This window comes from Rhopilema esculentum, chromosome 4 (genome assembly GCF_057945365.1).
Source record: "Rhopilema esculentum isolate cy_ngs chromosome 4, ASM5794536v1, whole genome shotgun sequence".
Lineage (NCBI taxonomy): Eukaryota > Metazoa > Cnidaria > Scyphozoa > Rhizostomeae > Rhizostomatidae > Rhopilema > Rhopilema esculentum.
In genome coordinates, this window is record NC_142818.1 from 9,001,712 (window position 1) to 9,027,944 (window position 26,233).

At 37.6% G+C, this 26,233-nt stretch overlaps 1 protein-coding gene and 1 long non-coding RNA gene across 4 annotated transcripts; one reads left to right on the plus strand and one right to left on the minus strand.

Moving 5' to 3' along the window:
- LOC148960404 (gamma-aminobutyric acid receptor subunit rho-3-like) lies at positions 1-26,164 on the plus strand. 3 transcript variants are annotated; one of them, XM_089115958.1, is made up of 10 exons: positions 1-213; positions 9,132-9,194; positions 17,792-17,832; positions 20,804-20,878; positions 21,033-21,100; positions 21,510-21,724; positions 23,175-23,257; positions 23,952-24,092; positions 24,817-25,151; positions 25,765-26,164. In XM_089115958.1, the coding sequence occupies exons 2-10, from the start codon at positions 9,169-9,171 to the stop codon at positions 25,966-25,968; spliced, it is 1,188 nt and encodes a 395-aa protein (XP_088972084.1). In that variant the 5' UTR covers positions 1-213; positions 9,132-9,168; the 3' UTR covers positions 25,969-26,164. The 3 variants fall into 3 exon arrangements, with proteins under 3 accessions (XP_088972084.1, XP_088972085.1, XP_088972083.1); XM_089115959.1 differs by lacking the exons at positions 1-213; positions 9,132-9,194 and adding an exon at positions 9,281-9,426; XM_089115957.1 differs by lacking the exons at positions 1-213; positions 9,132-9,194 and adding an exon at positions 16,328-16,506.
- LOC135691274 (uncharacterized) lies at positions 2,503-8,705 on the minus strand. Its single transcript, XR_010516742.2, has 3 exons — positions 8,566-8,705; positions 6,982-7,021; positions 2,503-5,388 (listed from the first exon to the last, which is right to left on the minus strand). It is a non-coding gene; the product is annotated as an uncharacterized LOC135691274 (long non-coding RNA).
- Positions 26,165-26,233: the final 69 nt, after the last annotated feature.

A 26,233-nucleotide genomic window follows, 5' to 3' on the forward strand; every position in this document is an offset into this window, starting at 1 on the left:
TTTATAAGGAATCAAAAAGAATTTGCATGCCATCTTTTTAGAAGATATAATCTACAAAGTATTACCGTGAAAGCTAATTGACGTTCTTGTATATTTTAGAATAGAAATCAGCCAGATGGTATCGATGCAGTCAGCTTAAATACACTCCAAGCAGCTGAATCATCTTAGTTTTGAAGACAGAGTCGAGTGGCTGGACTTAATCATCAATCCTAAGTAAGAAGAGAGTTTTATTATTTGTACTGCCAGGATCTTTGAAGTATTATTAAATTTTAAGTATTATAATTTCAGATTGATATAAATTGCATTGAACTTCACGTATATTTATCAAAAAAATTTTCTACTTTTGCATTTATGATAACATTTAACAAATAACAGGTACGGAGAAAGTTTGAACTAAAAAAGAAGGGTCTCGACTCCAAGTGCTGCATACTTTTTTTACTTTATTTTAAGTTGGTAACATACGATACTAACTATATTAAAGCTAATAAAACCAACTAAATAAATTAACAAATACTGAATTTATTAACAGTAACAGTAATGAATTAATTACTAAAAACATAGATAAACAGTAGGTTCCATGTAATTTTGATAGCCCGCTTGTTCTATTAATGGTTTGCAAAAGTGACATGAGCAAGAAATCGCTGAAACAGTTTTGATACTTGCTTTAAAGGTGTTTATATTTGAGCTGGAGGTGATTTCTGTAGGAATTGAGTTCCATATTTCTTGACATCTATAGGATACAGTGTCTAGTCCATATGCTATTGTGTTTGTTTTATTTCTAGTGAAAGTTTTTTACTTGAATATTTCCGCATATTTTCATAAGAAAGAAATGTTCAAACCGCTAAAATTTAAGAATAAATAAAGAAAAAGCAAAATCTAAACTTTATTAGCAGATTTACATTAAAATTTCTCATATTCTGTGTCTTTCAATAATATCTTTTTTTGCCACAATACAGCAGCAAAGGATAGTATATAATTTCTTGGATTTATCTAAATTATGCTTAACTTGAGGCTTCAGTTTCGTTTCGCTTTTCCGTTTCCCAACAGAATTTGCCCATGGTATCATTAAGAATGCTTTAAGATTATTTTAGAGCTCAAAGTGGAAAGTTCTTAAGAATATCAAAGCGTGGCAGAAAAAAAGTATTTGTATAAAAAGGTGTGGGGACTACAGATGGAAAGTTTGTAGTTTTGTTTGTTTGTTTATGATCTTATTTTAAATTGAATATAATTTTAAGCTACAACACAGTAACTTGTCTGATTCGATCATTTACAAAATACACAAATTGACAATGTTTAATAATTTTTTAATTACAAATTTACAATAAAATTATTTAATTTTGCATACGTTGCAGGTAAAGGTGGCCCCGTCCCAGTTTTTAATTAATCTTTTAAATTGGATGAGGTTTTCTGCAGATTTTTTTCCTGTTGTGAGCCATTCCAATTTTGTGATCCGAGGGACCTGAGGCTGTTTGAACCGAAAGTTGTTTGGTTGGGCCTGTAGTGCTGCAAGTCTTGTGGACGAGAGGTTCTTGGTTCGAAAAAAATTGCATGAATTCAGGATTTAATTTTTTCACAGTTTTGAAAATGTCAATGTAGAGGTACCTTGGCCGATTTACATGCATTGTGCATTTGTGAGATTTGCAAAGCAAATCTCCAAAAGATGAATTATGATCATTATAAAAATATGTAGGGCTCTTTCCTGTATTTGTTAGATCTTCTTTATAGATCTAGGCAAAGCGAGAAATGATGTTCGAGGGAAATAGTCAAAATAAGAGAAGACAAAGCTTTGAAACGGAACCTTTTTATCCTCAAAACCAACAAAAAATAGCAATTAGTATTTTAAGCACATTTATCTGTGTTGCTGCCCTTTTACAAAGTTCGGATATGTGAATGTCAAAATTCAGTTGTCGTAATGTCTAGGCCGGTGCACGAAAAAAATTCAGCTTGAAAATCTGAAGATTATATGTTATTATTCATACATTCTACAGAGGCGCCGGAAGCATCGTGATGCGGCGGGGGCAGGAACTGCAGAAAGGCCACCTTGGGGGTATAAAAGTTTGCTAATGAAACAGATCTGGAATCGTCGTCTTGCCAACGACGATGCCTGGTTGTTGGTGAAGGTGCTGTTAAGGGAAATAGGGTCGGTAGTCGGGGGGCCCCTAGGGAAAGTTTTGCATTGTTACGCCCTAAAGACTGGGGGGGCAACACCCATAAAAATACATTTAAATCAGGACTTACAGTCAAACTTCATTCTCGAAATTTTGTTCATCCCAACATCAATCATCAAGGGAGGCTGGACCCAATCCAACCTTACATAAAAGCAAAAATTTGTTCTGATGACCGTCTACATGGCTTGATGTAACTTTTGGATATAACTCTAAACATACAGCTTTTTCCTTTCTTTATTTAAAGTTGGTACAATCTTTATCTATATTGAAGCTGAATAAAGCCAACTGATTTGAATTACCAACGCTAACTCATGTTAGAGTACATATTCCTTGCAAAAATCACGAGTACAATTGAACGACGAGAATTCTGAGATCTTTGCTTAAATATTTGTGAAGTTTGGGTGTACTTTTTTCGTTTGAAACTGATCGAAAAGGAATGATATCATTCTATTTTTCTTGCTTCTGAAGAGAGACTGTAATCTGAATTTAAAATTTCAGATTGCACCAGGGTTTCCATAAGGATCTCATAAGAAAGTCAAATCGCTAAGAATCTTTAAGAAGCTTTTAGCATTGGCTCATTAAAATACACGTGCATTCTGGCACTGCTTGCCAAATGCAAGCCAAGTCTTCAAGATATTTTTTAAGGACTTCAACTAGTGGGGATTCAAAAGGGCCCGCTAGGACAAGCAAATGGACCCAATGGGACAACCAGTCGGTACGTTAAAAGCTTTGAATAGGAAACCGTGCTGCATGAAAACTTCTTGATTCAAAAAACATCTTGAATAAAACGTCATGAATTGAAGGACGTAAGAAGAATTATGAAAATGGAGGACACCTGTTTAAAGTGGTACCTAACAAACATTCTATAAGGTTTCATTCAATAATCCAGAGTAGCATCTACGTGGTCCGTAGGTTGCTAACTATACTCCTCCACCAAACAGTGGTGGCGCCAGGGGAGGGCTAGGGGGCCTACAGCCCCTCCGTCGGAAGCATCTAGCCCCCCCATCGGAGGAAATTTTAGGTTTTTGTTGGAGCAAATTTGACAAAATAACGTACGAAAACTGCTTATTTTAGTCATTTTAGCCCCCCTGTCGGAAGCTCCAGCCCCTCTGTCGGAAGCTCCAGCCCCTCTGTCGGAAGATTTTTGGCGCCACCCCTGCCACCAAACCCTATCCATTGACCTCCTTTTCAGATCGTCGTAATCCCAGATATCAACCCACTCTTTAATGTCGTACATCCAAATTCTTCTTTGCCTTCCACTATACCTTTTACCTTCTTTAAACCCCTCCACGATGTTAGAGAAAACCAAACCACTGGATCCTCTTGCAGCATGACCAAAAAGCGCAGCTTTTCTTTTCACAATGACGTTAAGCAGCTTAGGGGTTGTATTCATCTTTTTTAGTACTTTTTTATTTCTGATTCTATCCGTCCATTTGATCTTTAGCATACTTTTATGGCACCATAGCTCAAAAGCCTGTACTTCGTCTTTCATGGGTTTTCCGATGGTCCAGGCTTCGCATCCGTAGGTAAGGACTGGTTATACATAGGTCCTGAGTACATTTAGTTTCGTCTTACAGTTGATGTTTATGTTGAAAGGGTCTTGATGACGTTGAAATGCAATTTTTGCCATTGCACGGCGTTTCTTGATTTCTTCTACTCATCTGCAATCTTCTGTGATTTGAGACCCAAGGTAGCAATAACTTTTTCCTTGCTCGAGAACTGCTTTCTCAGATGTTTCTCAGAGATTAGTCCCTGGTGTTTTTTCAATTACCATAAATATCATCTTTTTGGCATTCAACTCCATACCGTAGATTTTGCATACCTCGTTTTTACTTCGATTCCATGTGAATTGCCTAAATCTTCTTGAATTAGTTCTTCGCTATACATGTTGAACAGGATTGGTGATAGGATGCATCCTTGTTGAACACCTTTTTTTTATTTGAAGGTTCTGGATTCTCCATTGTTAGTTTTGACCGTCGCTGTTTGGTTCCAGTATAGGTTGCTGATGAGCGGAATGTTATACTTTTCAAGAACTTCAATCAGCTTTTCGTGTTTAACTCTATCAAAAGCTTTTGTATAATCGATGAAGCATACAAACAGTTTCCTTTTCTTCTCAATCATATGTTCACTAAGTATGCGAAGTTGGCAAATACCTTCTCTTGTTCCTTTCCCTTTCCTAACCCGAGTTGATAAGGTTTAAAAGCCTGTTTAAGAGGTATCTAAAAAAAGATTCCAGAAAGGTTAAAAAAGGCTGTTTCATAGAGCCTGACTACAATGATGTAGATATCATTTTCTGACTTAGTTGTGAGCAATGACGCTGAGAGGTTTTCAGAGGCCTCGTGGCGCAACCGATAGAGGAAGCCTTTGCGAGCGAAGCGAGCAGAAAAAATTTGACGACCATGCCCTTTAGATTAGCGAAAAATCCATTTCAGAATATTTTTTGCAGTCACAAGTTGGAAACCCCGAGGGCCCCCTGAACCTGAACCGCGAGGCCAATTTTCCATCGACACCACCTTTCGGTAACCCTGGTTTTGATATTGTTTTTTATGTTTCTAAAAGCATATCGAATGGAAAAATTTTAGATCTTGGCCCACAAAGGTCACCCCTTTGCTCATTTCATTTGGCACGTAAGCAATTCAAGGGCACTTTTTGATTATGCAGTTGGCAAAAGCAACAACTTGGTCAGCTGTGTGGTTAAGTTTTGTCATCTATGTAATTTACAAGAGAAGCCTTTTAAATGAAATAAAATATATGTTGAATGGTGATGTTGGAGTTGAACTACTTGATGGTAGTGTTTCTGTATTTCATTTTTATACGGTTATCAAACGTTTCCTTTTTGGGCTTCAACAAAAACTAACAGAATATTTAAAGGCCTTTTAAATACGCAGGTTTCCCATCTTTAGCCCCAGGCCCTCACTAGAACACTGCTGAAGTAAGTTCTGATTTATCGCCATTTCAAGTGAAGAGGCGGGAAGCAAAGCCATGCCAGCAGTTTTGGAATAAGTCTTTCAGCCATCTTTGCAATGTTAGTGGGAATGTATTCTGCAATATAGTTGATGGAAACATAGCGTTTTCTGTATCCAGTACTGCAATGAATATGAAGTAGTCCTTTGGGTGCAGTCATTAGCTACAGATGACTGGATATGCTATAATAGTGGATATGCCATATTTCGCTTTTTTTACTTTTAAATCAAGGGAGTTACAACCACAACCTCTTGATCTGAGAAGATGAAAAATTTTCTCGATATCTGTGCAAAACACAGCAGCCAGGCATTTTGTAAAAATAGCATAAAAAGTTTTTAATCTTCCAGTTAACTGCATATTAACTATCTGTTTTTGTGTATATTTTGCTAATCGATTAGCTACTTTTTCAATAATATATGTAATCGTACAGTATTGTTATATCCTTTTTAATCTGATCATAAAACTTTTAGCATACAGTAAGATTTTTCTACTCAATCAAAGTTTCAACCATTTAACTCCGTTGAAAAAAAATGGAAAAACCTAAGTAATCTGACAGAGTTATGAAGGCCCACAAGGGACATGCAACAAGCACGAAGATTTGCACACCCACCAAAACAAAAGCGTTTACAATATGAATTTCAAATGCCCAAATTCATGGTTTGCATGATCACAAACTGCAGCACACAAACCTCTTTAGCAGTGGACACAAAGTAAGACCTGCTGCATAAAGAGTTGGTTTTGCAGCACACTACATTTGAGCTGCTGCATAAAAAAGTGATTTGTTTTGCTAACAATACAAAGTGCTGTTCTTGCAATTAGCTTAATGCTAGATCTCGTTGCAAGCTGCAAATTAACTATTTATCATATTTTTATTATTTGGTTCTTAGAAACTAAAACTCAAAATTTGGGTGTCAGAGAAAGTATAATGACATGGACCCCCTGTTTATATTGGTAATGATTAAGTATCCCCCCCCCTGGGAAAGAAAATTTTTCTCAAAAGTAGAACTAGGTCTTAAAAGCTTGATTTTTTAAGAAGGACGACGAAGACAATAATGGTGATTGATGATGGGGATTATTGAAGATTATGATGATTATTATGATGACCCGACGCTTATTTAAAGGACAAGTGACACACTTTTCACCCTATCGTTTCTTTTCATTAACTTATAGATCATCTTTTAGAAGTAAGTTTTTCCTGGTTTGGAACAAAAAATTCTAATCAGGGGGCGCAGGGGGCGCGATTTTGCTTTGTATCACGTGACCCTATGACGTACATTGTGATAACTCAGAATTTTCCTGTAATTGATAGAGAGTTTACGAAACACGACGCGACAGGTCCAGACGAACTGTATTCGTTTACAAGCGTGTTGTAAACGTTAATATTGCACTCTATACCAGTAGCAGCAATAACAAATTATCACAATCTACGTCACGGTGTCACGTGATTCATTTCCCGCCATAATTTCAAATGGGTTTTTAAGTGGGAAAATGAAATCAGAAAGGAAAAATATTTCAACAACACTCTCATACAGCATTATACTTTAAGTTAAAAGAAAAAAAATTTGGCGCCAAAAGCGTGTCACTTGTCCTTTAAGTTGAACTGAATATGTCTATTAAAAAAACATATTTGCTAAGAATCCATCCCCTTCTTATACTTCATCACTATCCCAGGAAGATACAAAATTAGCTGCTAGGTATTTTTGTGTTTCAGTGGTTTAAATGGAATTCTCTTTTACAATAAAAGCTAATTTATGTTTACATAGCTAGCGTATACACGATAGAATCCAAGTTTTAAGGTTGAAGTAGAACTTAGAATCATTTACAAAGATGCAAAGGGATTTTTACTCACTTCTATGCAAATTTCCTCGCGTGGGCCTTGTTCATCCATTCTTCAAGGCAAAAGCAAGTGGAAAATTACAGCATAAAATTATATTTTGTTAAAGTAAATTTGATAACTTCTTTTGTGAGTCTTCTACAAAGTTTTTTTACAATATCTATAAAAGGGAATTCATTAACTAAGAACTTTATAACCACTACCGTTTATATATAAAATATTTAGTTTCTTAGATTGAGTTTGTACTTGGTGGGTCATCTTACACTAACAAGTGTAAGCAGCCGTGTCCGAGGGTCTAGAAAACTGACCCTTATCTCTGATATTTGATTCCAATTTGATTCCCCTTTTCTTTGAAACGAAAGAAAATTTATACCCTAAGAAAAAATAGAAACTTTATCAAGATTCCCATATTTTACACTTTTTGTACTATTTTCTATGTCCTAGATATATGACAAAATTGAACCCCTTTCTTAGAGATATTGAAGATACGGGTGCTTACACTTGACAATAAGAGTGGACCCGCCGGGAGTTTGTAGAATGGAGCTATTTGCAGCATAGCTGGCACAAAGTTCACGTAGTTAATCTTTTATGCAGATTTGCAGATAAACTCTCTCAACTTCTGTCATATTGTAAAAGCCGGACAAAGAAAAGAAAACTAGACTGTCGGAGAATCAGTTTTAACTAAGATAAGGGTTCACACTTTAAGGACGGAGTTCTTGTTCAAGAGCTGGGCTTGTTTCCATAAAATTTTTGCCTGCTCTAGGGTGCTCACTTTAAGGAGGGGGGGGGGAGCTCATAAAAGTTGATGGTAACTGATGATGGTATCAATTCTCATCGTTGCTTGCCATTTCATGCTGTCATTGTTATTTAAGTGTTAATGCAGTAGTCCACAATTTTGTAAATTTTTTAAAACGACTGCATGATGAACATGCCTCAAAATATTTACAAGTCATGAACATAGTGATGTGTTAGCCTGATAACCAGCCTATTATTCTAAAGGAAGAAGTATATAACTAGAGAGCTAAGTAATATGTTTGCTTCTGTTTTATTACGAGCACAATGCAAATATGCTCGTTTATTAGCCAGTCATGGATTAGGTCTAGTAAATACCCTAAAAATTACCTACCTTATTTTCAAACACGAGGAGAGTAATTTGAATTACTTTAACTTGTCATTAAGTTTGATGGTTTTTCACTTAATCTAGCTTTAGAAATATAAAGCCGCTAAATTGAAAGCATTGAATTGTGAAAAACTTTCTTTTTCTTACAAAACATGCCATACAGCTGCAGTTTTTATATTTACTTCATTAATCTTTAGAGTCAGCAATGTTATCGCCATCTTAAAGCTTGAACTCTTTGTAGTTTTTAGCTGCTTATCTTGGCAAAAGACTTCGCTAGAACATCTTTTGAATTTCAGTCTAAAACAAATCCCATTTGACTTACTTTCCGCCTGAAGGTTCTTCTTTTCCCCTCTGCCACTTTCCTAACTTATAATAATTTGGTTATGGCTTTGAAAAAAAAAGGAAATATACATCCAGTAGTGAATCGAAATAGAAAAAACAGAAAAATGCAATCACATGGCCGGTACTTTTGCACGTACGCGATTTTGTGGAGTGATTTGCCCATCGCTATGCGGTAAAAGTTGGCTTGCGATATACAATTGTGAGTTATCAAGTGTCAAACTTTTCAACCAATGGTACATTTCATTGTTAAAGCTAAATTGGCACGTGTCCTAGTCTCCATCAGTTCAATGGATACTTCCTATGGGAATGGCTATCAAGCTCGTTCCGGTTCAAAGCATCGGCACATAATTTGATGTTCTCACTTAGTGGAACATTTGTAACTACTAATATCGAAAGAACACATACAAGTTTGTCTGTTTGTATGTGTTGCTTTGAGATTTTTTTTTCTTGTCCCGTGTCCAGTGTCCTTGTCCTTCCTCAATATCGACCATACCCTCAATATCGACCGATTCCTATGCTTGGAATTACAGACAGCTTGCAATTCTTGTCACGCTGAATAAAAGTTTGGTCACGGCAGGAACTCAAACCTCTGACCATCGGACTTCAGATCAACTACACTCTGGTGCAAGTCCTTGCTAAACCTCCCTTTTTGTAGAACTTCTGTATGCCAACAATCTGAACTGATTACAATCCATTTTTTCAGACTGATATCCCTGGATTTCCTGCTCTCTGGATTTGCCATGAAGGACCGGGTCATGAAGAATTGGTAAGCTTTTTGATCATATGGTTTGCATGTTACGTTCTAAAGCACATCTTGTTACCGCATAAGCGTGACAAGCGGTAAATTATTGTAATAACTTTGGTTCGTAACTACATGAAAGTCGTGCCCACAAGACAACTTTGACTAGTTGCTTTTCAGTGCCGCTCGAATGCTGTTGTAATGTTAAAGTTAACCCTGAAGTAGGATAAGCTATGGATTTTCGTCTGACAAAAGATTTGTGAGTATTCAAATGTTGTTCAGCGGCAGAAACCCCTCAAATTTGTATGTCTTTCAAACCTTTTTGTCGCCAAGAATGTGAATTTTGTGAGGGCGAAGGCCATGATTGTGTCAAAAAAAGCAAACATTTAATTGATGTTTGCTACAAGAGGTACTTATTGTTTTTGCTCAAATGGTGCTCGATGCACGAAGTAATGCAGGGGTGGGGCATGTAGGGGGGGGGGGGGGAGTGAAATTGAGATTTAGCATTCAACCCTCATATCACATCTGGATAAAGTTGTTATTCTTGAGTTAGGCCATAAAACTGAAGAGCATCCATCAATGCCATTAAAAGACGCCGAAAAGTTACACATCCGTTTTACGCATCTTTAAAAAAAGGCTTTGAAAGTTTAAGACAAGATTATCAAGCGTAAGAAGAGATCATGTAACAAGTAGCAAAATCTCAGAAGCTCGTGTTTAAATACAAGCTGAATCAAACTAGCAGCAATGGGGGCCGTGCCCCCCCCCCTCCACTCTTCTGCAGAGCAAAATAATTTTTTAGGCAAAAATAGAAAGAAACGCAGTCTAACATTTCTGTACGTTTTTGTGCATAATATTTCCTTAAATATGTCTGATTTAGGAAACCGAAGTCTATTTGAAAACGGACAAACTTTCAAGCCGAAAACCCACTCCGGAAACGTTTCAGATGCAGTTTCTTGCCATTCTAGGAAAAACATATTTTAAAAAATTTTTCTTGCCGCCAAAAATGGTGGCCGCCAATACTAAACCCTTCTAACAATTTTAATATTTTGGCCCCTTCACTTTCAAATAAGTTTCACCGGCCCTGCAAGACAACTGCAGTCTTGTTCGAGTCATTGAAATCAAAGTCACTGGGCTGTAGTGACATCAAAATCACTCTGCTATGAACGTGGCATCAAAATCATTCTGCTATGATGGTGACATCACAATCACTCCGCGATGGAGAAGGTATCAACATCATTCTGCTCGGATGGTGACATCACAATCACTCCGCGATGGAGAAGGTATCAACATCATTCTGCTATGATGGTGACATCAGAATCACTCTGCTATGATGGTGACATCTAAATCACTCTGCTCTGATGGTGACATCAAAATCACTTTGCTCTGATGGTGACATCACAATCACTCCGCGATGGAGAAGGTATCAACATCATTCTGCTCGGATGGTGACATCACAATCACTCCGCGATGGAGAAGGTATCAACATCATTCTGCTATGATGGTGACATCAGAATCACTCTGCTATGATGGTGACATCTAAATCACTCTGCTCTGATGGTGACATCACAATCACTCCGCGATGGAGAAGGTATCAACATCATTCTGCTCGGATGGTGACATCACAATCACTCCGCGATGGAGAAGGTATCAACATCATTCTGCTATGATGGTGACATCAGAATCACTCTGCTATGATGGTGACATCTAAATCACTCTGCTCTGATGGTGACATCACAATCACTCCGCGATGGAGAAGGTATCAACATCACTCTGCTTTGAAGGTGGCATCAAAATCACTCTGCTCTGATGGTGACATGAAAATCACTCTGCTCTGATGGTGACATCACAATCACTCCGCGATGGAGAAGGTATCAACATCATTCTGCTCGGATGGTGACATCACAATCACTCCGCGATGGAGAAGGTATCAACATCATTCTGCTATGATGGTGACATCTAAATCACTCTGCTCTGATGGTGACATCAAAATCATTCTGCTATGATGGTGACATCACAATCACTCCGCGATGGAGAAGGTATCAACATCATTCTGCTCGGATGGTGACATCACAATCACTCCGCGATGGAGAAGGTATCAACATCATTCTGCTATGATGGTGACATCAGAATCACTCTGCTATGATGGTGACATCTAAATCACTCTGCTCTGATGGTGACATCACAATCACTCCGCGATGGAGAAGGTATCAACATCACTCTGCTTTGAAGGTGGCATCAAAATCACTCTGCTCTGATGGTGACATCAAAATCACTCTGCTCTGATGGTGACATCAAAATCACTCTGCTCTGATGGTGACATCACAATCACTCCACGATGGAGAAGGTATCAACATCACTCTGCTTTGAAGGTGGCATCAAAATCACTCTGCTCTGATGGTGACATCAAAATCACTCTGCTCTGATGGTGACATCAAAATCACTCTGCTCTGATGGTGACATCACAATCACTCTGCTCTGATGGTGACATCAAAATCACTCTGCTCTGATGGTGACATCACAATCACTCCACGATGGAGAAGGTATCAACATCACTCTGCTTTGAAGGTGGCATCAAATCACTCTGCTCTGATGGTGACATCAAATCACTCTGCTCTGATGGTGACATCAAATCACTCTGCTCTGATGGTGACATCAAAATCACTCCACGATGGAGAAGGTATCAACATCACTCTGCTTTGAAGGTGACATCAAAATCACTCCGCTCTGATGGTGACATCAAATCACTCTGCTCTGATGGTGACATCACAATCACTCCGCGATGGAGAAGGTATCAACATCACTCTGCTTTGAAGGTTGCATCAAATCACTCTGCTCTGATGGTGACATCAGAATCACTCTGCTCTGATAATGACATCAAAATCACTCTGCTCTGAAGGTGACATCAGAATCACTCTGCTATGATGGTGACATCTAAATCACTCTGCTCTGAAGGTGACATCAAAATCACTCTGCTTTGAAGGTGACATCAGAATCACTCTGCTCTGATGGTGACATCAAAATCACTTTGCTCTGATGGTGACATCAGAATCACTCTGCTATGATGGTGACATCTAAATCACTCTGCTCTGATGGTGACATCACAATCACTCCGCGATGGAGAAGGTATCAACATCACTCTGCTTTGAAGGTGGCATCAAATCACTCTGCTCTGATGGTGACATCAAATCACTCTGCTCTGATGGTGACATCACAATCACTCCACGATGGAGAAGGTATCAACATCACTCTGCTTTGAAGGTGACATCAAAATCACTCTGCTCTGATGGTGACATCAAATCACTCTGCTCTGATGGTGACATCACAATCACTCCGCGATGGAGAAGGTATCAACATCACTCTGCTTTGAAGGTTGCATCAAATCACTCTGCTCTGATGGTGACATCAGAATCACTCTGCTCTGATAATGACATCAAAATCACTCTGCTCTGAAGGTGACATCAGAATCACTCTGCTATGATGGTGACATCAAAATCACTTTGCTCTGATGGTGACATCAAAATCACTCTGCTCTGATGGTGACATCAAAATCACTCTGCTCTGATGGTGACATCACAATCACTCCACGATGGAGAAGGTATCAACATCACTCTGCTTTGAAGGTGGCATCAAATCACTCTGCTCTGATGGTGACATCAAATCACTCTGCTCTGATGGTGACATCACAATCACTCCACGATGGAGAAGGTATCAACATCACTCTGCTTTGAAGGTGACATCAAAATCACTCTGCTCTGATGGTGACATCAAATCACTCTGCTCTGATGGTGACATCACAATCACTCCGCGATGGAGAAGGTATCAACATCACTCTGCTTTGAAGGTTGCATCAAATCACTCTGCTCTGATGGTGACATCAGAATCACTCTGCTCTGATAATGACATCAAAATCACTCTGCTCTGAAGGTGACATCAGAATCACTCTGCTATGATGGTGACATCTAAATCACTCTGCTCTGAAGGTGACATCAAAATCATCCTGCTTTGAAGGTGACATCAAAATCACTTTGCTCTGATGGTGACATCAGAATCACTCTGCTATGATGGTGACATCTAAATCACTCTGCTCTGATGGTGACATCACAATCACTCCGCGATGGAGAAGGTATCAACATCACTCTGCTTTGAAGGTGGCATCAAAATCACTCTGCTCTGATGGTGACATCAAAATCACTCTGCTCTGATGGTGACATCAAAATCACTCTGCTCTGATGGTGACATCACAATCACTCCACGATGGAGAAGGTATCAACATCACTCTGCTTTGAAGGTGGCATCAAATCACTCTGCTCTGATGGTGACATCAAATCACTCTGCTCTGATGGTGACATCAAAATCACTCTGCTCTGATGGTGACATCACAATCACTCTGCTCTGATGGTGACATCACAATCACTCCACGATGGAGAAGGTATCAACATCACTCTGCTTTGAAGGTGGCATCAAAATCACTCTGCTCTGATGGTGACATCAAAATCATTCTGCTCTGATGGTGACATCAAATCACTCTGCTCTGAAGGTGACATCACAATCACTCCGCGATTGAGAAGGTATCAACATCACTCTGCTTTGAAGGTGACATCAAAATCACTCTGCTCTGATGGTGACATCAAATCACTCTGCTCTGATGGTGACATCACAATCACTCCGCGATGGAGAAGGTATCAACATCACTCTGCTTTGAAGGTTGCATCAAATCACTCTGCTCTGATGGTGACATCAGAATCACTCTGCTCTGATAATGACATCAAAATCACTCTGCTCTGAAGGTGACATCAGAATCACTCTGCTATGATGGTGACATCTAAATCACTCTGCTCTGAAGGTGACATCAAAATCACTCTGCTTTGAAGGTGACATCAGAATCACTCTGCTCTGATGGTGACATCAAAATCACTTTGCTCTGATGGTGACATCAGAATCACTCTGCTATTATGGTGACATCAAAATCACTCTGCTCTGATGGTGACATCAAATCACTCTGCTCTGAAGGTGACATCACAATCACTCCGCGATTGAGAAGGTATCAACATCACTCTGCTTTGAAGGTGACATCAAAATCACTCTGCTCTGATGGTGACATCAAATCACTCTGCTCTGATGGTGACATCACAATCACTCCGCGATGGAGAAGGTATCAACATCACTCTGCTTTGAAGGTTGCATCAAAATCACTCTGCTCTGATGGTGACATCACAATCACTCCGCGATGGAGAAGGTATCAACATCACTCTGCTTTGAAGGTTGCATCAAATCACTCTGCTCTGATGGTGACATCAGAATCACTCTGCTATGATGGTGACATCTAAATCACTCTGCTCTGAAGGTGACATCAAAATCACTCTGCTTTGAAGGTGACATCAGAATCACTCTGCTCTGATGGTGACATCAAAATCACTTTGCTCTGATGGTGACATCAGAATCACTCTGCTATGATGGTGACATCAAAATCACTCTGCTCTGATGGTGACATCAAATCACTCTGCTCTGAAGGTGACATCACAATCACTCCGCGATTGAGAAGGTATCAACATCACTCTGCTTTGAAGGTGACATCAAAATCACTCTGCTCTGATGGTGACATCAAATCACTCTGCTCTGATGGTGACATCACAATCACTCCGCGATGGAGAAGGTATCAACATCACTCTGCTTTGAAGGTTGCATCAAATCACTCTGCTCTGATGGTGACATCAAAATCACTCTGCTTTGAAGGTGACATCAGAATCACTCTGCTCTGATGGTGACATCAAAATCACTTTGCTCTGATGGTGACATCAAAATCACTCTGCTATGATGGTGACATCAAAATCACTTTGCTCTGATGGTGACATCAAAATCATTCTGCTATAATGGTGACATCAAAATCACTCTGCTCTGATGGTGACATCAGAATCACTCTGCTATGATGGTGACATCTAAATCACTCTGCTCTGATGGTGACATCAAAATCACTCTGCTATGATGGTGACATCAAAATCACTCTGCTCTGATGGTGACATCAAAATCACTCTTCTTTGAAGGTGACATCACAATCACTCTGCTCTGATGGTGACATCAAAATCACTTTGCTCGGATGGTGACATCACAATCACTCTGCACTGATGGTGACATCAAAATCACTTTGCTCTGATGGTGACATCACAATCATTCTGCACTGATAGTGACATCAAAATCACTTTGCTCTGATGGTGACATCACAATCACTCTGCACTGATGGTGACATCAAAATCACTCTGCTATGATGGTGACATCAAAATCACTCTGCTCTGATGGTGACATCAGAATCACTCTGCTATGATGGTGACATCACAATCACTCTGCTCTGATGGTGACATCACAATCACTCTGCTCTGATGGTGACATCACAATCACTCCGCGATGGAGAAGGTATCAACATCACTCTGCTCTGAAGGCGACATCAAAATCACTCTGCTCTGAAGGTGATATCAAATTCACACTGCTCTGATGGTGATATCACAGTTTCTCTGCTCTGAAGGTGACATCAAAATCACTCTGCTCTGAAGGCCATATCGCATTTACTCCGCTATGGAGGAGGCATCAAAGTCACTCTGGGCTCCTTTTCAGTAGGTGCTTGAAAATTTGCACTTTGAAGCTTTGTGTGTAATGAACTAGAGAAAGTGATGCATTTACTTTGCACTGGCTGAAAGGATATCGCGTATGAATAATTAAAAATCGAATCAAAGCACATTCAAACAACAGCTTAACCTCAGACTCTCTCGTCCTGAAAAGCTTGTTCACTCAAAGTTTATTGAAACCATTATATAATTTTTTGAATTGCGCAATTTAGTCTGTTTACGAAAAAGCAAGAAAGAGATCACGGCAGGTTTTCAGTGAACAAAGCATGAAAGTTGGGACGAGTGTGAGCTATAATGACGGCGAACCTATCCGGTCAGTGTAAAAAAACAAGATATCCGTATCATTCAGCTCCAATAGTTTTCCGATAAGGTGTGAACGGGCCCTTTGTCTACAGCAAAGTCGGTGGGGTTACCCTTTGTTGGAAAATAGTTTCCGGCTAGCTGTATCAGTGCATTCATCGGAATATTTGCTCACACCAGGCCGTTGCAACGAGCTGGTCGACGTGGTACCAGACAGAGGTGTATAAGTGCTTATGCAATAAACAGGTTACTTGATTCATAACAGTCTACCACAAACATAACTATTCAAATCAGGAGAGCAGTCGTCAAAGATGTAGCTACGCGTAATTAAACATGAAAACATCATCCTTGGGAGTAATGAAGGCAGTTTTGAAAACATTGCATCGCTGTGTTTGCAACATTGTATGGTCGCGATTATTTAGGTTTGTACGCAGCTTACATAAACTTATTCTTCTTGAATGGTATTTCAATACGCCTGAATATTATCAGAGTATGAGGAAATGATTCCTCTTTGTGTGCCATGGAAATGAGACAGGTTGCAGATGGTCTTAATCAGACTATATACAGTTTCAGGTAATTGATGTTTCACTCATAGTCTAGCTCTGTATTCAGTATCATCTGCTTGTCATCGTCCCACTAAGTTGTTTGCTATGAAACTGCAAAGATATTGTAGGCATTCGAAGTAAGAGCCCCTCTGCCATGAAACGTAATGCTAATCATAATGACTTCCTTGTGATTAAAGGTAATGTGTTCATATAAAAGGACTGCGTATACCCAACTTAATGTCATGCAACATCCAAATAATGGCCTGTGATTGGTCAGAATTCTTGCAATGCAAAACTGTTCACATGAAAGCTAACCTTGCAACAGGGTAGATAAACAGAACAACCGTAATCGCTGGGGGTGATGACATGATAAATCACATGTTTCTGAAAACCCCCGCAGAGTTGCTTGCTTTAGCTTGACACATTACCTTTAACCGACTTTTATACTCTAAAGACAAATAGTACTTAAGCATCATATATTTGTACTTTTTGATGCTCTCTTCAAATATGAAGGTTCTAAAGTCTTATTTTACACAATCTCCCAGAAATTTTTCAAGAAATTGAAATTAAAATTTTTTTTTCCAGTAGAGAATGTTGAATTTCCAGCGCCAGATGAAATCTTCGTTTTGCTGCAATTTGAATTCGAGACCTTAACTAGCCACTCTTGAAACCTAATTGAATTTTTCCGGTATCATAAGTGGAGTGAAATGCGTAAAAACATAATTGTGTTTAATTCTGAAACTTGTATTGTGCTGGAAATGCTGTGTATTTTTAATGTACCCATTTTTAAGAAGCTTTGCAATATGCTGGTAAATACGTTTCCTGATTTTTTACCGCATTTTGGTGCCAAAACTTTCTTAGAATGGAAGGTTCTCAATACAAATTCCTTCCACTAACTTTATGAATACTTAACAAAAGTTATTGCAAAATAAATCTATGTGCAAAGACCGCAATCAGCCTTGATTTAATGGTTATTCTGAGGAAGGTTTTAATGGCTTTAGGAAACTATCTGGAAGACTTTTTCAAAACTCTGGAAAAACGTTGGTAAGAATGTTCAGAGTCAGGATATCAAAATATTATTTCGGTTTTGCTAGGATTACCCAAGTTCAGTTGGTTTTTATTCAATGCAATCATGTGCTAATTTTTGTCTCTTTTTCCTTAGGTTCTGGATTCTATTGCTTGTCTTTATCAATGTTTTCCACGGTAATTAAAAATTTATTTTGTTTTTCAAGCAAATAAGATATCTTCTATTAGCAACAGTTTGAGTCGATATCGTATTCTATTGCAGCTCTGGCAATTTTTATCAAGATGAATTTAAAAACTGTTTTCATTCAAAGAATCAACTGATATATTACCACAATCAAGTTTGCGTTCAAAGCATTTTCAAATGAGTTTTTTGTTTGTGAACCTTCATGTGCCTTTATTTTGCTGTCAAGAAAATGCTACTCTTATCGTTCAATATCAATGTTTTAACTTCTTGACAAGTTTGTGCGATTATTTTGTTCTTGAACTTGCCGCCAGATTTTTGTGATTTTTGCTGTACTCAAATATGCTTGAAGCAAATTTAAGCAGTTTAAAAAATGCATAAAATGCTAGTATCAAACCAGATGGTCAAGAACTGGATTTCAGGAAACTTTATTTCGTTTAGATCTTCCAAATTTCTTATTTAAAGGTACCTAGGCCTTTCTGACATCTTAACTCTTATTTCAAACAAATGCTTCATTTACTGAGGCTTGTAAAACTCGAACTATGGTTCGTATGTTTATCCACAGTGGCGAGAGACAGCAGTGTGACCCACTGCGCCACATAAGCAACTATTTAAAAGAATTATTTTCTTCTAATGGATTGACTTGTAAATGAAAATAGTAACATGCATTGCATTTTCTATGTTGGGTATTTTTTTAATTTTACATAGGTCTTGGGAATTTTTTTATACCTTAATAAATTTCAATTTTGCTTCCACTTGTTTCTAAATGGAACCTAGAGCTGCTGAGTGCTTTTAAAGGTTTAAATGGATTTTTTATAATTTTTGATTCCAAAGTTCGTTTACTTTTGCATTAAACGCTTTAATTCAACTCGTTTGGTAGGGGTTTCAAAATACCTTATCTCTATTCAACTCACGTGTACAGAACTTATCTCTATTTGAGATTGAAACTTTTGGGTAATTATTCTATACGACGACAATAGATACTTGTTTCACAACCTAACTTTACTGATAATTTCCTAAGTGCACGTGAATCACACAGGAAACTACATGCCATTATGATTCATGCAAAAGCTTTGTCTACCGCAACACACGCATACATCTCCAGCACATCTACGACTCGCATTGCAAAGGAAATCTAAGCCATTAGTCGAGCACAAAAGTTTCGAGGCAAGCAACAGCAACGTCAAAATAAAAAAGGACATGCCAGATAGGCCTACTGAAATATCAAAGCTTCCCTGAAATTTTTTAAATTTTGGGTTTTTATATCAGAATTAGGAGATTTTAATTAAAATTTGGGATTCTTAATTAGAATATGGAAATTTTTCAATTAGGATTTTTGAACCTGCAGGCTCCTTTTTGTCTGTAAGGCAATTTATTAGGTTTACTAAAGGCACTTTTCAAAAAAGGTTCTTCAACACCTCTAACAGAATAATAGGCAATTCTAATTTCTCGTTGAACGATTCCGCTGCCAATTCAATATTCCAGATTTTCAATAACCATAAACCCGAATTGGTTTAGTTTTTTTTCAATAACCATAAACTTGGAAAGGTGTCAGGCAAAGATGTTGGTTTGGTATTTCTTCAAGAAGACTGCATGCTAGAAAGCGTGTGGCTTTCGTAACTTCCCAAGGACAAGCAAATTTAGAAGTCCATGGCTATTTCCTCTTAAAATTGTTTAAATGCTCCCAAAAGAACTCTATTTAGTCAGGGCCCACGCCACCGGGGGCCAGAGGGGCTATGGCCACACCCTTTCTTGGTAAGAAAAATTGTTTCCAACGAGACCCTGTTTTGAAGCACTAAATTCAAGCTTAACTTTTAGAACTTGGCCCCTCCACCTCAAAATTCGTTGCGTCGGCCCTGTTAGTCCAAGGTTCAGATCGGTTTGAAGAGCCATGAACTAACTCTCCTGTTTCGATATATTTTTGTTGAAGTGTAACGTATTATTTTGTTTTTTCTTTTGATTAATTTTATGTTATTCCATCACATTCCGCGTCATGTTTTAATTCTGCTCATGCAATTCATTTTAGCATGTGAATGCTACGTGCTTGGATCCCGGCAATGTGTTTATGTGTGATTGCGTCATTGGCGTCAATATTTTGTCTTTTTGTTTTTATTTGGTAACTCTTGTAATTCAAGTTAGTTGAGATTTAGCGTTGAACGATTAAAATCAATCTTGAGTTCCTAAAAGGGATGTCTCCCTCAGCTTAAGCCTTGGGGCCTAAGTGCGTGTCCTTCGACGCTATCGAAAGAACCCGTACACTACAAGAGCCACGTAACAACAGTAGACATGAATCATTTAAAGATATACTTATCGAGAACTGTTACCTTTGATATGCCTGAGATTGATCGAAGAGATTTCTCTCTTTCTCGGATGCCACATTTCGTAAACCGAACCTCTGGAAGGGAATGTGTCATCTACACTCTTTTTTATAAGAACCAGTAAATTTAACTTCAGGCTGACTGTTTTCAATTCGTTCGAAAATCTGAGGCTGGATTGTTCTTAATTTGTTCCTAAATTAATAGAGTGTAAGCTGTGCAATTGCTAGCTTTTCGCTCCAGGGAGATTTTCAGGCCTCATTTGCCAACAAAGTGGTTGAGACAACCATCATTTGCCTACAAATTTGAAAATTTACCGAAAAAGCACTCACACATGGGTAAAAATCATCGGTTTAAAGATGAAACCTTGCTTAAAATTACATTTAATAGTAGTTCAGCCTTAGCTTATTTTTGATTTGTTATTAACTGTCGACCAATTCTGAGGCTTGTGTTCTTATAAAATTGTTCTTATAAAAAAATGAGTGTAAGAGAAAAAATAGTCTTAGACGCTATTTCATTGAAGCGAACGAAGTCAAAGAAGTTTTCATTTCAAAGGCACCATTATAATCAATATCTTTAGAGTTTTGATACTGAAATTGTTCACTCTGCAAATTGACCACTTTGTTTTATATTGCGAACCATTTCTTCGAAGCAACGGCATCCTCGACGGAGAAACTTCGGAACCTGACTAAAGGTTATGACAAGAGGTCAAGACCTTTCTCTAAAGGTAACGTTTCGTCTATTTTATTTTCAGTTGATGTCATTTTAGTTCCTAGATAGAGGGTATCAACAAAAAACCTGGAAAAGTGTTCTAAATGCTGTTTTAAAGTTTTGCCATGTGAATTATATCTTTTAAAATTTTAGCTTTTTTATTCTAACAGGTGGCCCTACTAACGTCTCTGTTCAGATCGCAATGATTGCATTGGGACCAATCAGTGAAAAAACATTGGTGAGTACTTACTTGGAAAAAATAGCTTACAAACAACTAATAAAACAGGAACGTAGCTTAAAAGGCCACAAGCATTGAAGTTCGTTCCTCATAGAATCTTCCCGACTGGACAGAATCCTGATAACGAGGCAAGAAAATAGTCAATATTCAAACATCAATAATACCAGAAAACGAGGCTAATGACAAGCCTGTACATCATGAAAAAAACTTTGGTTCAACATTTTCAGCTAGCAATGTATTTATGTTTGAAAGATTTTGTTCAACAAATATTTTTGACAATTGCAATTATTTTTGATGGGCTCTATATCTAAATTCCGTCATTCTGTTTTAATCTTTGTGCATCGTTATTCCACCTAATTTGCACATTTTAAAACTATTGCGTTACCCGTTTTTTGTTTTACTTTTACAGACAATGAAAAGCGATGTATTTATAAGGCAATGGTGGGTCGATGAAAGACTTGAAACTGGAAAGGATCAACTGAATTTTGCTATAGATCCAACGGAGTTTTTCTGGGTGCCGGACACGTTCGTCTCAAATGCAAGGAAAACAGAAAGCCACCAAATGTTCACACAAAGTGTCAAAACACAGATAGGTCCTTATGGCCGAGTTTATGCAAGCAAAAGGTATTTTCTGCATTTTCACAAACATATACTGACAACTAACAGTACGAAAGACATTCAAAAATGATATCTAACAGGAGAGAGCTAACCGCATAACTGTTAGGTTAGAAATGCATTAAGCGAATATTCAACCTCTTCATTTGGGGCTTCATTCTTTAACAGACTGTTGACTCTCAAAAAGAAAAATTCATATTTCAGCTATGATGCTAGTTTTCCCAACAACTGAAAAATATGAAGTTAGATTAAATATTAAGATTCTCTTGAATTTCCATCAATCTTTTAAGCCTGGTAAAAAGCTTCTTTGATTAAGCTCTTTAAAGGAATTACAGAAAACTTACTTAGTAAATGGTTTCCATTGACGGTCTTCCTAGCGATCTGAGTGAATCAAAAGGTATGGTAATGAAGGTCAAAAAAAACAATAACAATAACAGAATTAAATTATTCTACAATATCAGGCCTTCTATTTAGGACAGTCATTGATCTAAGAGATCATTTGGAGAATACATTACGGACAATTGCTAACAGCAAAAAGACGGGTTTCTTTATATCTAATCAAAAGCTCTATTCATTTCGGTAAAATGAATTTTCAGTTTACTCAATCCTTTATATTCTATTACAGTGCTTTTTCTTCACATGCAAAAAAATGTTTTTATTGAAAATAACTTATCGCTCATAACACGCCTCCCCAGCTCCAGGAAATATTCTGCTTTTAAAAGTGCATGGCAAGCATATCTCACCTAGGCCACTTCAGCTTAAGGAGATAAGAGCAGTGCTCTCTAAATACCGAACATGCCTGTGTTAAGTAAAAATTACTAAGCTTTAGATAGGAAATACTTACTGATCATTCCTTATCAAAATTGTTGCGAATTATTAGTTTAGTCTTTCTATTTGTGCTTGCTACCTAACACCCAAAAGCAATTTTAAGGACACTAAGACGCTGGGCTTATCGAGCAGTATCTTGGTCCTTCCACTTTGTGTGACTAGCCCTCGTGATTCCTATACCTGGGGATTTTCCTCATGTGGGTGAAGGTTTGGTCAAATCAGATAGCGGCATTTTTCAAGTGGGGGGGGGGCAATGCCAACAAAAACAAGCAAATTTGCCAACAAATGACATAATATTACCGACAAAACCGACATGTTGGCTAAAGCCGTTCGCCCCCCCCCCGCCCCCCCCCACACCCCTGAAATTTCCGCCACTGAAGTCAGAAGCTCAAACCACAGACCCTTGGACCTGTAGTCAGCACCTTTAGTCACTGAGCTATCTTTGCTCTAGCCTTTCTCATCTTTCTTGTATCGTTTTCAATAACTGATCTTCATTGCCTGACACTGACAACTTCCGCCATTTTATTGATTACTTTCTTATTGCAACCTTTCAACTTCCTTCATGTTACTGCATTTGTTTTTTACTATGTTGCACTATTAACATAAGACTATAGCTCTCTTTCTTCTTCAGGTTCACAATAAATTGTCATTGTAAAATGAACTTGAAGGTATTTCCCCACGACATTCAGGAATGCTCCATCGATATAGAAAGTTGTAAGTACTTTGTGATGCTCCTTCTGAGGTTTTTCTTTCAAACTGAGATGAGAACAGGCCTTAAAGTGTCATGAAAAATTAGTTCCATTTTAACTTTGCTAGATGCACTTAATTGTTGATATTGTAATCACCTTTTAAATGAGGCTATGTCCTTCAACATTCTAGGTATCAAACACTGTGCCAAAAGCCGAAAGTGATATTCCTCAATAATTCTTTCTATATTTTCTTTAATCATATCGATACACGGAAAGCCTTAATTCGAGAAGAAGACAAAGAAAATATTTACAAGGTTTTGAAGCAAGATTTTATTTATTTATATAAACATATGAAAGATATAAGTCTTTTTCATTGCTACCATAAGTTACCTCTGAACAGTGTCAACAGAGCTGATCCTCTAGCATTCTGAATAAAAATGAGATTTTTGACGTGGTAAGAAATCTTTTGACGTGGCTAGAAGTTTTTCTTTAAAATCTCAACCTAAATGGTATATTAGGCTCTTTAGTCATAATTAAGCCTTATGCATAATTAAGCCTTATGCATAATTAAGCCTTGTGAAGTAGAAGAGGATTCTTAAGAATGTGAGTAGGCCTAGATATCGAATGCGAAGAACGTTAAACTTCTCCGAAACAAAGATTTGCACTGCCAAGCAACCTTGTTTTTTTCAAAATGATTTGCAGCATTATTTTTATTTCAGATGCCTTTAGTGGAAAAGAAATATCATTGTTTTGGAAGGATCCCAATTCTCCCATTGATGCTTCGCCAAAAGACCTTGCTACGTCTGGGTACGAAGTTTTGTCAATCAAAGGAAAACTTGATGTTATGTATTATCTAAAAGGTTAGTATCTATATTCCGAAATGACTCTATTCCTAGTACATGTTTGAACACAGGGTCCCATGTATGAACGTCCTTATATTAAATGACGTTTAAAATTGTTGAAAATAAAAAATTTGACGAGCTTTAATATTACTTTCACAGTTTCTTTAAGAAAATTGAAACGAACATGGTTCCGGTCCACAACTGGGTATATATATTTCCTAGCGTAGATTTTCGGTCTATGTTCTGATGTTTTATACTCTGAAGAGTGTCAGATGAAAAGCTTCAGTAAACTCAAATTTATGCTCTTTTCAAAGCCATTTTTAAGTTTTATACCATCAAAGGATCGTTTGAACATGGTTCCAGACTCTGAGAGAAGATAGAAAGCATTGTAAAGAAGATTTGACTACTTTCAAAAGATCAAGAATTAAGCTATTGACCATAGTTATTGTACATGTTTGCATTACAAATAAATTACTAATGTTGTATGATACTCGAAAAAGATACAGGGGGCTAGTCTATGACATAAATTAAAACAGAGGCTTAGCTGGTTTTTCTGGTATAATCGCTTCTGGTTTGATAAGGTTTTGATAAGGTAAAATTACAGCTAAACAGAGGCTTAGCTGTAATTAGTTGTTATTATTTCGGAGTTATTGAAACGAACATGGTTCACCTTAAAGAACAATGTGATACTTTGAATATCATCTTTTTCAGCTGAAGGTCTCAAAATTTTCTTATTTTGCAGTGCCATTTCCAAAACTGAGAGCGGTGATTCGAATGAAGAGGTCCTTCCCTTATTTCCTTTACCATGTATACATTCCTGGAGCACTTCTTGTTGGTTTGTCATTCACGACGTTTTTTATCCCGCCAACTGCAGTTCCAGCCAGAGTCACCTTGATTGTTACCAATTTCCTGTCGACCATGTTCATCTTTGGTAGTACAAGCTCGTTAATTCCAAAGGAACCCTACATTACAGCAATGGAGATTTATTCATTAGTCAACATCGTATTCATTATCATGGTGATGTTTGAGTATATACTTGTACTGAAAATTAAATCACTAAAAGGCAAAAAATTGCCTGTAAGTTGCCTTGTATCTGAATTTCTATCTATTCTATCTCTCTTAAATTCGATTTATAAAAAATATTTATAATGTTTCTTATAATTACTTAATTGTGTCTCATGTTAAATTGAAGGCTGCATATTTGAATGTGATTTTGCGAGTATTTACCAAGGGCCTATAAGTCATTTCCAATCAAGTTTTTTTAATTCCATTCTTCTTCTAGGCCTTTTCTGACAGAACTTTGCTCATGCTGGTACTTTCTTTAATCTATACAAGTCCTGTTGCTCACCTTTTGTTCCTTTTGTATCCTTCCGATTGTAGCTTTTTCATAAACTAGGCCGCTTCTTATTGGCCCAGATGTTTACTGTATGAAATTTAGTCTCTTTGATTTCTTGCTATGCAAGTGCTAATAACAGACTAAGTAAGTACTAATCAACAATAGTCAACAGTGATCATATTTTACAAGGAAGCCACCACCCCCCTTCCCCCGATTTTAAAAGTGAAAGAGAATGCGCCATAAATTCCATTATAACTGCGCTTGCTCTTGAAAACTTTCACTCGTATATCTCTCAATCAAGTAAATAAATGAATCATTGTGTTTGATTCTGCTTTATATATGTCTTTCTTGTAGAATCCAGCCACTCTATTTCGAAAAAAGGATGAGATAGAAATGCAGCAGCGACATTTAAACGGTAATGATGCAGAACTTCTTCCCGTACGGTCTCAGAAACCTCCTGGCGGCAATATCTTGGACACGTTTGCAAAAGTTCTTTTTCCATTGTCATACATTTTATTTTTGATAGTTTACTTCGTTTCTTGTACCTCAAATGAATAGCCAAATTTATGTTTTGAACCCATGATAGAGCATTTGCCAAGTGTGATGAAAATTTCCTTTGTAGATACGTTAAACGTGTAGCTCTATGTTTCCCTAAATACAAATTGGGTCTACGCCCTCTGTTAAACGCCAAAAATTGGCACTTTGTTACTGGTTTATATTTTGCTAAAAAATTGTTATTTTATTGTTCATCTTAGTTTCTTGTGTTTTTCTTCAAACTCAACTTGTTTTACAGCAGTTTGAGACTTTATCTATGAAGCTCGAT

Coding starts and splice junctions, on each gene's coding strand:
- LOC148960404 (XM_089115957.1), top strand. CDS start 16,418: ATGAAAACATCATCCTTGGGAGTAATGAAGGCAGTTTTGAAAACATTG. Junction 24,093..24,816: donor TGTTATGTATTATCTAAAAG/GTTAGTATCTAT, acceptor CTTATTTTGCAG/TGCCATTTCCAAAACTGAGA. Junction 25,152..25,764: donor TAAAAGGCAAAAAATTGCCT/GTAAGTTGCCTT, acceptor TCTTTCTTGTAG/AATCCAGCCACTCTATTTCG.